This window comes from Sorex fumeus, unplaced genomic scaffold (assembly GCF_029834395.1).
Source record: "Sorex fumeus unplaced genomic scaffold, SorFum_2.1 ptg000014l, whole genome shotgun sequence".
Lineage (NCBI taxonomy): Eukaryota > Metazoa > Chordata > Mammalia > Eulipotyphla > Soricidae > Sorex > Sorex fumeus.
In genome coordinates, this window is record NW_026606071.1 from 25,634,618 (window position 1) to 25,647,023 (window position 12,406).

General features: G+C 38.5%; 1 protein-coding gene across 4 annotated transcripts in view; it reads left to right on the forward strand.

The window, feature by feature from the left end:
- The window catches only part of CREB1 (cAMP responsive element binding protein 1), a 68,826-nt gene that overhangs the window by 17,797 nt on the left and 38,623 nt on the right, over positions 1-12,406 (forward strand). For all 4 annotated transcript variants that reach the window (XR_008792081.1, XM_056111541.1, XM_056111543.1 and 1 more), the window contains exon 2: positions 6,392-6,513. Coding sequence is in view for 3 of the 4 variants with exons in the window: in XM_056111541.1 (XP_055967516.1) it covers positions 6,400-6,513 (114 nt within the window). In the remaining variant the exon portion in view is untranslated. The remainder of the gene's footprint in view (positions 1-6,391; positions 6,514-12,406) is intronic.

Genomic DNA, 12,406 nt, shown 5'->3' on the forward strand with positions numbered 1-12,406 from the left:
GCCAGAGTGGATATATGATAGAGATAAATGACAAGTACTTCAGGATTAACAGCCAAGGAAAAATTAGAGGAAAAGAGGGAGTACAACATGGTTACTGATTCCCACAAAGTTAGTTACTCTTAAGAAAATGAAATCAAGACATGTTGAGGGTTCAAAAATGTGTTAACAAGACTTTCAAACACACAAAATAGCCCTAAAAAGTAACAGTAGAAAGTCACTAAACAATATCATGTACTGCCCATAAATATTTTGGGACAAATATTCCCCTAAATATTTTGGGTGGTTTGGGTTACACCTGGTGATGTTAGAAGACCATGAAGTGCTGGGGTCAAACCAAGGTAACGAGTATAAGGTAAGCATCTTAACTTTCCAAAAATAGGTCTTTAAAAAGTAAATATCTCTTCTTATATTTTGATCGGTAAGGTGAACTGTGCAGATACAGACATTCAAAATATTTTTCATAAATATGACTGATGGGCTGGAGTGATAGCACAGCGGTAGGGCATTTGCTTTGCACGCTGCCAGCCCGGCTGAACCAGGTTCGATTCTTCCGCCCCTCTCAGAGAGGCTGGCAAGCTACCGAGAGTATCTCGCCTGCACAGCAAAGCCTGGCAAGCGACCTGTGATGTATTTAACATGCGAAAACACAGTAACAACAAGTCTCATGATAGAGACGTTACTGGGCCCACTTGAGCAAATTGAACAACGGGGGGACAGTGACAGTGACGACTGTGATGACAAAGTGGTCATTTAATAAACTTCCATGTGCCCAAATATGCCTTTTGGTATGGTTACTCTGAAGACTTGAAGATTTGGGCTTTCCTTAAATCTTTGACATATTTGACTGGTGAAAGTTCAAAACGAGTTGCCACTTAATTAGATAATAGAGACTGTCTTCTTGACAATAATTAAGGTTGTTGCATTTTTAAAATTCATGGGATATATTTTCTTTATGGATATGTTCTCAGAGATAAAATTGACAGTTTACCTTTCATTCTAGACTATTAAATATATTATAGACTTACAGAATTAAAAATAAAATTAGATGTTGAGAAGTGGGTTTATTTTTTTCTATAAATTTGTATTTATAGAATATTTAGAATGATAAGGATAGGGGTTTGCTGCCTCCCTCCACCCCCCAATTACACACACACACACACACACACACACACACACTTTCTCCTTTTTTCCTCTCACTTTCGGACTATACTGCACTTAATCAGGAACTTTTCCTGGCTCATTACTGAAGGGTTACTCCTGATACAGCTCTCAGAACTTGGCAGTGGTAGGGATTAAACTCAGTTTTCCAGCATGCAGTGCATGTGCTCTAGTCTCTTACTAGGACCCAGGAGTAGGGCATTTCTTCAAGGTCAGAATATTTCAGGGAAGGGGGTGGAAAGAAAGTACAGTGGGTAGGGTGTTTTGTCTTGCATTCCACCAACCTGGGTTTTATTCCTGACATCCATATGGTCCCCCTGAGCACTGGCAGGATTGATTCCTGAGTGTAGAGACAGGAGTAGCCCCCAAGCATCGCTAGGTATGGCCCCAAACCAGAAAATTGTAGGGTAATGAACTGGATGAAACCTAAAATTTAATTTACAATTTGATTTTTTTGTTTGTTTAAGGTTTTTTTCTCTTTTGGTGTTGTGAGTTGGACTGAGGGCCTCACATGTGAGCTATGTGCTCTACCACTGAGCTACATCCTCAGAGATTGGGTTCAGTTCCATACAGGTGCTAAGTTGGTAAATCAAATGCTACCCTATCAGAGGATTTCACTAGTGAGCTTTAAATAAAACTTCAAATCTCTCCAACATTTCTTCCTAGCTTACTTCTAAAACAACGTTTCTAGCCTTTTAACTTGCTTACTTTCTTTCCTGTTCCATTGCACTTGATACACAAATGCAAAGTTTCATTGTTTTATTATCCCCAGTTGCATTTTCAAAGTATGAACAGTGCTTGCATGTGTGCTTAAATATGGTACTTTAATGTAAGTATAATATATAAAGTGTAAAATGTGATTCTGGAGAGATAGTACCGTGGGTAGGATCCTTGCCTTGTGTGTAGCCTACCTGGTTTCAATCCCTAGCTTCCCATGTGGTCCCCTGAAGACTGCCAGGAGTGATTCCTGAGAACAGAGTCAGAAGTAACTCCTGGGCATCACCAGATATGACCCAAAATATTTTTCATTTTTGAAAAATAATTTTTTTTACTTGTGAGATCCCATAGATTAATGATAAGTTTAGTATAATAATTTAGAGTGCTAAAACAATTTATTTAAAAGATTTTTGTTTGTTTTGTTTTTGTTTGGGGGCCACAGTGCTCAAGGCTTACTCCTAGCTCTGTTTTTAGGTATCACTCCTGGCAGGCTAAGTAGACCATTATGCCAGGGGATAAACCCGGGTAAGCAGTATGCAAGGCAGGTGCTCCACCTGGCCCAAGAGACATCATTCTTCTCATTTTACTCTAGCAGTTTCTCACTATTTTCTTTTTATAACATCTTTTATCTTTTCTCCTTCTATACAAAATCTTATGCTGCACACAATAACACTCTGTTTTCTAAAGGCTTACTATAGTTTTAAGTCTTTGCTCATACCATATTTTTCTTAGGAGAAAAGTTTTAAAAACTTACTTTGGTTTTTGGGCCACACCAGGCAGAGCTCAGGGCTTACTTCTGGCTCTGTGCTCGGGTCACTCCTGATAGAATGTTGGGGACCATATGGGGTGATAGAAATTGAAATCTGGTCAGCTGTGTGCAGAACAGGCATCCTATGCACTGTACTATCTCTCCAGCTCCCCAAAATTATCTTTGTTGGGACTGGGGTGATAGTACAGCAGATAGCGTGCTTGCCTTTAACACGGCTGATGTGAGTTCAACCCATGGCCCTCCATGTGGCTCCTGAACCGCTTCAGGAGTGACTCCTGTGTGCAGAGCCAGGAGTAAACCATAATGAGCACTGCCAGTTGTAGCACAAAAACAATTATTTTTCCTCAGATTTATCAAAATCATATTCATTCTTAGGGCAGTTTTGGAATTCTCCCTTTCTCCTGTTTCTTTGGCCTTCTATTTTCCTTCAGATGTCGTTGAAGCACTCATTCAACAATTTTTGGGATGTTTATATGAATATTAAAAATATCTGTTGTCTTACTATATACTTTGTGAAGCATACACTGTTCTGGATACAACCATTACAGGTAATTTTTGGAGGTTTTCTAAGCTGGAAAGGTAAAATGGCTAAACTCTTTGAAAACTAAGTAAAAGAACGATGAAACTTACAATTTACAGCAGTTATGACCAGAACAGTGTAAGTGAATAAGGAACACCTTCCATCATGTGAAAAAATATTGAATAATAATGTGGTTTTGTAGTATTCTAGTTAACTGAAGTTGTATTATGTTCTTTGTTTTGGGGCTATACCCATTGGGTCTTTGGGTTTACACCTCTCTGTGCTCAGAGATCACACCTCAGGATGTTCAGGGTACCATATGCAGTGCCAAGGAAAAAGCTGTGGACAGCCCTGGTTTGGTCCCTGACACTACATATGATTCCCCAAATACTGCCTGGGGTCACTCCTGAGCACAGAGCCTGGAGTAGCCCTGAAACCACTGTCACCCAAACTACCCTCCTCCTCTAACATTTTTTGTTGTTGTTTGTGTTGGGGGCACACCTAGAGCTTATTCTTGTTTCTGTGCTCAGGGATCATTCCTGGTGTTGCTGGGGGGCCATATTTGTTGCTGGGATCAAACCTAGGTTGGCTGTGTGCAAGGCAAGTGCTGACTGTGCTCTCTTGGGTCCTCAAAAATATTTAAAGGAATACAATAGTAAATACGAAATACATGTATATAATGGTAATACCTTTGTGTTTCCCCAATATCAAGAGTCTTAAGAGACACAATTTATTCAGTTCTGTGCATGTCCAAGAATGTAATAGGAGTTTGAAGTTTTTATTAGATGTCTCAAGTTTGTGCAGTTTCAAAATACTATCCATGACTCAGAATATTAAAGTTTTTTGAGACTGTAGTATGTAAAGAGTAAAAGGTGAAAGCCATCATCCTACACAATTCTACCACATCTTCCTCTTTTCATAGTTGCAGAGTTTAGTATATAAATAGGCCTTGACCAATTATTTTTGTACTTTTTTTACCCTTGGTTTGTTTCCTGTCTCTGTATCTCTCTCTCTGTATCTCTCTCTCTCTCTCTCTCTCCCTCTCCCTCTCCCCTCCCCCCCCCCCCCTCTCTCTCTCTCTCTCCCTCTCCCTCTCCCTCTCCCCTCCCCCCTTCTCTTCCTTTACAGTGTTGTTCATAATAGGGGTTCAGGCATACAATGTTGCATCACCAATCCCACCACTTTTGTGACACTCCACCAGTGTCCTCTGGTTTCCTCTCAGCCCTTAGCCTGCCTCCTTCCCAGGCACATTTGGAAGTTTAGGTCTCCTGCTTGCAGTGTTGTGAGTTCTGTGGTGTAGAACATACACACATATCTTACCTAAACCACTTATGTGCTAGTGGCCACCATGTTACTTCACATCCGCCTCCTCTTTCCCTCTAGATTTCTTTCTTTTCCTGTCCTCATTTCTATAATCTAGGGTTCAGGGTAACCTAGGTAATTGCCCCTTTGATACCTTGGGGATTTTGGAGCCACACTTGGTTATTATTAACCACTTGGGGCTATTCTTGGCTCTGCGCTCAGGAGTCACTCTTGACAGTACTCCAGGAACCATATGGGATGCCAGAGATAGAAAACAGGTGCCATACCTGCTGCACTATCTCTCTGGCCCACACTCTCTGGTCCTACATTTTCTTACTGTTTTACCCTTTTTTTTTAATAATGCCATGATATTCTACAATATATTCTATAATTCATAATCATATTCTATAATTCAAAATCTAGCAATTTTTCTTAAAAGCTTTATATCAGAGATAGGCTATAATTTTCTTTGCTGTGATTTTATTTTAGTTGATTTGCCTAAGTGATAGTTGTATCCATTAATTTGGTATTGTAAAAAAGTTCTACGTTAACTATATTTGGATGTATATTTGTGAATTAGCAAATAATGAAAGTTTGACTAGTAGTTTCTTTGTACTGTAGATGTTAATGATGTTAATTATCTGTGGCATATATTTTTTAATTCATGTTTTGGTGGCTTTTGTCATATAAATTTTAAATTATGTATTTGAATCTTCTGTTATTTCCTTTTGTCATCTCTTTTGTGTTTTTTATTGCTAAATTATTTGTCCTCATATAGATGCTTTATTTTTAACTGTCACTTGTAACACATTTTCTTTTTATAGAATCCTGTGAAAGATGGCAAAATATATTGTGACACATTCTGGTGGCATGTAATAATCAAAATGAGCAGTGACAACTTTGACTACCAGTTTCAGAATTACAAAATAAATAACAAATTTTGGAAAAGCACTGAGGTTATTGTATTATTTCTGGAATCTAATTGTTCCATTACTATTAGTTCCTTTTATTAATAAGTGATGACTAGTACACAAGCAAGAATTTGTTGTGAATACTTTGGACACAGTCATTTCCCCAATTATCAGAAATGTCTTTAACCTCTCTGTAGCTCCTGGTACTAGAAGTTAATTGCTCACTTAACTTGTTGCTGTCCAGTGACAGATTATCAATAGATAATACTAAGTTCTTAGCGAAGAAGAGTTCAGATTAAAAAGGCCATCCTTTGTTAACTAAGTAAAATTTGCAATTATAAAATTTTCAAGGTTTGTGTTTAATGGGTGATTATGCTTTTGTAGTGTTGCACAGTACTCATGGGGTGCAAAACAATTTTGTTAGTGTTTGGAACCTCTAACAAGGCCCTGTGGCTGCTTAGCTCATCTTTCAAGCTTGAGACCCACAATGTGGACTTTTAAAACCTGGACTGATTTTGTGTTGCCCATCAGTGAAAGTATCTTACTGTTTTTGTTTCTTCACCTGCAGGAAGGTACTTCCTGACAGGGGGAATCGTACTGTACAAAGCCAGCATCTCATAGAACCTGTCATCAGCTCAATTCTGTTTTTTGCCCTCCCAGCATACCTGATTAATAATAAATTGAAGAAAGTGTAACTTCGCTGCTATTCCTCATCTTATTGTTAGTAAGGGAGATTAATAGAAGAGAATATTCCTTAACTCTAGATGGAGTAATACTCCATTGGGAAGAAATGGCAAGGGAAAAAATTTTTTTCTTCATTTATAAAGGGACTGAAACTTCACAACAGCAAATTTGGACAAATTTGACAACAATTGAAGCTATATTCTAATTAGATACCTGAGTGCATTTGCTAACTAGCCACTGCATACACCTGTTTATGACCTGAAACTTGCCTTTAAAGTCACAGAATGTGAAGCACGGTAGTGCTTGTAACACTCTTCCATATTATTATAGGTGACTAAATGACCATGGAATCTGGAGCAGAAAACCAGCAGAGTGGAGATGCAGCTGTAACAGAAGCTGAAAACCAGCAAATGACAGTTCAAGCCCAGCCACAGATTGCCACATTAGCCCAGGTATCAAATAATCTGTGGAGCGATTATAGTTTTTTGTCTCTTCTAAGAAAAATGTATTTTATTTTTCATTTGGGGGATTGTGGGCCACACCCAGCTGTGTTCAGGCTTTACTCCTGGCTCTGTGTGCAGGGATCCCTTTGGGTGGTGTTTAGGGGACCATAAGTGATGCTGGGTTCAAACTGCCTCTCTGGCCCCAAGCAATTTATTTTAGATGAGATTCAGTTTTATTATAGAGGTATACATAGAATGAACAGATATAATCTTAGAATTTAAAATTTCATATCTTTCTTCATTCCCCTCCTTTTTTTCTCTTCTCCCCCTCCATTCCCTCTCTCCTCTCTTATCTCTCTCCTTTCTCCTCTCCCTCTTTCCTCTCTCTTCCCCCTCTCTCCCCACTTCCTCTCTCCTCTCTGTTTTTGAGTCACATCTGGTGGTGCTTAGGGGTTACTCCTGGCGCTGTACTTGGGAATCACTCCTGGTGACTTAGGTGACCATATGGGATGCCAGGGATTGGATCTTGGTTGGCTGTGTACAAGGCTGTGTACCCTACCTGCTATACTATTTCTCCAGCTTAAAACTTCATCTTACATTCATATATTAGCCTAGTTTTAGAAATGTTAATATTAATTCACTATTATAATGAATACATTTAACATTACAATATCTGTAGTGACATGATTAGCACTGTGGCACTGTCCTCCCGTTGTTCATCAGTTTGCTCGGGCGGACACCAGTAACATCTCCATTGTGAGACTTGTTACTGTTTTTTGGCATATCAAATACGCCACAGGGAGCTTGCCAGGCTCTGCCTTGTGGGTGGAATACTCTCGGTAGCTTGCCGGCCTCTCCAAGAGGGACGGAGGAATTGAACCCGGGTTGGCATTGTGCAAGGCAAATGCCTACCCGCTGTGCTATCATTCTACCCCAGTGACATGATTAAAAATTAAAAGTATTGTAAATGATGTGTATATTTTCTTAAGGGGAAAATACCCTTTTATTGGTTTAAAGACAATTGATTTTAAAACCTTAAATACCTTCATACAGATTTTTTGGGGGGGGATATAGATATATGAAAAGATAAGTTAAAGGAATGCAGTATATTGACAAGTTAATTTCAAGAATAATATTTTTTTATTTTCAGTATATTTTGTTTATCACTATCACTATCATCCCGCTCTTCAATTTGCTCGAGCAGACCCAGTAACGTCTCCATTCGTCCCTGTCACGTGTAAGAGTAGCCCGATGACATATTGGGGGCTCCTTCAGGGTCAGGGGAATGAGGACTATATCATTGTTACTGTTTTTGACATATCGAGTACACCATGGGTAGCTTGTCAGACTCTTGCCATGAGGGCATGATACTCTCGGTAGCTTGCCGGGCTCTCCGAGATGGATGGAGACTTTTTGGGCAGTCTCTAATCCCCTTTACAGGTGTTCCTAGTCAGGCATATAGACAGGTATGATACTCTCAGTAGCCTGCCAGGTTCTCTGAGAGTGAGAACTAGAGAATAAGAGGTCGCACGGCCGCAAATGCGGCCACGCACTTCCAGGAGCTTGGTTTTATAGTCTCTGGATGGCCGTTGATGGGGTTACACGGCAGTTGGTGGGTGTAACTGTCTAACTACTGGAAGGTGGGGGAGCTGGGTGGAGGAGGCCCAGTCCCAAATAAAATATATTTTATTTGTACTGCTTCCAGTATATTTTTAAAAAAACTATTTCATTTTTATTCATAATTCTTTGATTTTTGTTTTTATTGTAAGCATTCTGTCTCTGAGGTTATTTATTTTCTTACATAATTAATGTGCTTTCCCCCAAATATTTCACTTAATTGACAGCTAATTACATATATTTGGAACTTTGGGGCTGGAGCAATGGCACAGCGGGTAGGGCGTTTGCCTTGCATGCTGCCAACATGCCTGAGTTCGATTCCTCTGCCCCTCTCGGAGAGCCCGGCAAGCTACCGAGAGTATCTCGCCCACATGGCAATGCTACCTATGATGTATTCGATATGCCAAACACAGTAACAAGTCTCATAATGTTACTGGGCCTGCTCGAGCTAAATAGATGAACAACAGGAGGACAGTGACAGTGACACTGGTAACTATGAACCCATCAGTTGAGAGTTCATTAATATTACTTTGAAAAGAAGACTCCTAGGAGAAAATTATCCTGGCAGAGGCTCTATAATATCTAGCACCGACTTTTCAAAGAATTTAAGAGCCTTTTTAGTGGAGTTGGAGTGGGTTTTGAAGAGTAACCACTCGTGATTACCATGTAGAGCTGAAATATAAGCCACATCCTTGATCTCTGGCAAAATTAGTGTGCAGTATGTAAACTGCAGTGAGTTTTGTCTTAAGATCACCAGCTTCATCTCCAGCTCTCAGGAATAACGCAAAGCTGAGATCTTTGGGGATGAATTACAGATGAGGCAGGAATAGAACAAAGGAAAAGAGCCAAGATTTTATTAATATGTGGTCAAGTTAATTATGTACAGATTGGAGAAACTTGACTCATCCACGCAATAAGCTATGGTAAAACATAAGTTTTAATTCCAATAGATGTTTGGGTGACAACAACCCTAATAATATCTTCTTTTTGAGTGGCTGAAGGCAGGGCACACCTGGAGGTGCTCAGGGGTTACTCGTGACTCTGCACTCAAAAATCATTCCTGGCAATGCTCAGGGGACCGTATATAATGCTGGGGCTTAAACCCGGGTTGGCTGGATGCAAAGCAAGTGCCCTACCCACTATACTATCTTTCCAACCCCAACTGTCTTCTTATCACAGGTCACACCATTCTTTCTGTCTGGTCTGCTGTGTAGCATCATTGTGGAAAATTCTTTCACCTTTCTTTTGTGGACTTTGTATTCTTGGTGTAATATAGCATGTTTTCCAGTAAATCCGTGAGACTGCGTTGAGTCTTACTTAGGTACAGAATTCAAAAACAAATCATTTGCTTTCAAATTGTGAAGCATTCATCCACAGTTAACTTCTAGTATTATTGAAAAGACAGTCTTTTTCTTAATTTTTATACCAGGTATCTAATAAAAAAATCTTCTATTTATGATGCTTCACTATTTCATTATTTAGACTGGTTTGGGTCAGTTTTCTTCCACTGGGCAGTGTATTCAGTTAGCTCTTCTACAGTAGGAATTATCTTCTCATGAATTCTGGGCAATTTCTTTAAATTATTTGGTTGACAATACTTTTTTCTTTTTCTAGGATTCTTGTGATGCAGTTATTTTAAGTTTAGAACAATTTACTTTTTTTTTTTTTTTTTTTTGCTTTTTGGGAGATTTGCTCAGTTCCCGTTCTATAGCATTTTATAAATTATTGAACTTTATTTCTGTTTTTCTGTTTCCAAGAATTTTTCTTTTTTCCTGAATAGTCCTTTTTGGTTTTAGTAGTAGCACTCTAGCACTGTACTCCTGTTCATTGATTTGCTCGAGCGGGCACCAATAACATCTCCATTGTGAGACAAGTTGTTACTGTTTTTGGCATATCGAATATGCCATGGGGAGCTTGCCAGGCTCTGCTGTTTGGGCAGGATATTCTCGGTAACTTGCTGAGCTCTCTTAGAGGGGTGGAGGATCAAACCCACGTCAGCCGCATGCAAGGCAAATGCCCTACCTGCTGTGCTATTGCTCCAACCCGGTTTTAGTAGTATCTATTTATATTTCACAAAAGCACTATTTTCTCCTTATCTCTGAGAATATTGGTGAGATTTTGAATTCTATTCTTGCAGATATTCTCTATTGTTTCATGTAGACACCCTTGCATTTCTTTTTGATCTCTATCTTATCTAGATTAGAGACTTTCCTCAGATATCTGATAGTTTGTGACTTCCTGCTCAGGTTTGAAAGTAAGGGACAAACTGCTGTATTGAAAGTTCCCACTAACTTTAAGCTGTGAGTTTCACTCTAGTTGTTTGTGGTGAGCACAAGGTCAATATCTTTTAAGTTGTCTTTCACTTGTGGTTGATCTGGTTCCCCAAACTAAGCTTTATTCATGCTCTCTTTGTAGGTAAGAGGCCGGGAAACCAAGTGAAAGCAGAGCTCTGAGATTTAGGATACCCCCTCACACCTTTCCCCACCACCTTCAGTGATGCCTGGTATTAGGTAGTTAAGGGCCCCTCAATCTAGAAAATAAGTCTTGTTTTCTGTCAAGGTAGGGAGTAGCTTGTTCCCCCATGGATGTTATGAAGAGGATCTCATTGCTTCTCATGGCTACGACCAGCCTTATTTTGGGCTTCTCCTTCACTTACGTTCCAGGGTGCCCATATGTCTTGAGCCTTCAAAGGATTTTGTGTTGCAAATCAAACTTTGTCTTTGCCTCATGAATCAGCCTTCTGAGGTGTTCAAGTTCATTACCATTCAACCATCTGCTTTCCAGTCTCTCAAACTCTTTTATTTTTTTCACATTCTTTTATGATCATATGATTATACCTATAAAAACAAAATCAAGTTCACGAAGTTTAATTAGTGATTCAGGAGAGAGCATAATTACATGCATATGTTCATTTTGCCATCTTTATCAGACCACCCTCTGGCACTGGGAATTTTTAAGGATGGACTAACATAAAGGAATGTTAGTACCTGTTTGCGGTTTTTTTTTCACTCCTAAATACATATTTTTGTCACTTGTTCATTCCATCCTTAACATATACAACATGTGCTGTTTCTTTCTTTCTTTTTTCTCTCTTCCTTTTAATTTTTTTGTTTGTTTGTGGTGATGGTGATTCTCAGGGGGTATTCCTGACTCTACTCTCAGGGATCACTCCTGGCTGTGCTCAAAGGACCAGATGCAATGCCAGGAATCCAACACAGATCGGCTGTAAGGCAAGCACCTGCCCACTATACTTTTTCTCTGGTCCATGCTTTTGAAATAAAAATTTTTTATTGCAACTCTTTAACATTAAAAATGAAATTGACAAATCTTAAAATTGTGATTTGATCTTTGAACAGAGAAAAACAGATTTAGCCTGCTCTGTAAAGGAAGATATGTAAAACTAATGAGATGATTCATTTTACTTTTTTTTAACAGAACTTTATGGGAATATAGACTTTTTTTTCTTAAAAAGTAGAGGTTTTGAAATGGGTGTATGTTTCATAATGGGTTTAATTATGACAAATTGAACCATTTTAATAGGCAAATAAATTAAACATCCAGTAGTATGTACTTACTAAAAACAGAATTTTTACTATTATACAGTCATTACAACCACTAAAGGACATTATTAGTATGGAATAACATAAGTGGATTTGAAAGACAAAATGATTCCATACAGTATTTTAAAAATTAAGTGTATTTATATACCTTTAAAAGGGCCATACATTTAAAGCAAAAATAGTAACAATGATGAGCTCAGAATGGTAGTAAAATAAGTAATTTTTATCTCATTTTTGTGTCTGTACTTTATAAACTTATAATCAGTTGCTATTAGAGAGAGTGATTAGGGTAGAAAAATGATTATTCATTGTATTTGCTTGTTATATCCACCCTAGAGGATGTTCAGAGCACATAATAATTACATTAGACATTAAGGGAGCTTTTCTATGAAATTTCTTTGAAATACTCCGAGGAACTTAAGGTTATGCTTTTCAGTTTTTATTGTAGGAAAAAAGAATATCCTTGGGTTCACCAGAGATTCTTGGTTTTATAAACAGACATCCCGCATAACTTCGGTGGGGGTTTTATAGGTCACACTTTGAGAATTAGGTGAAAGCAACATTTGCAACTGTTTTAGTTGAAAATGATTAGTAAAAAGGATTCCAAACTCAAGGATGGAAATTCATAGTTTTAATCTCTATTTTAAAAAGAGGTCTTTGCTCTAAGCTTCAGAATCACATATTTAACTGACTGGTAAACATTTCTGCAAATGTAGATGTCACTT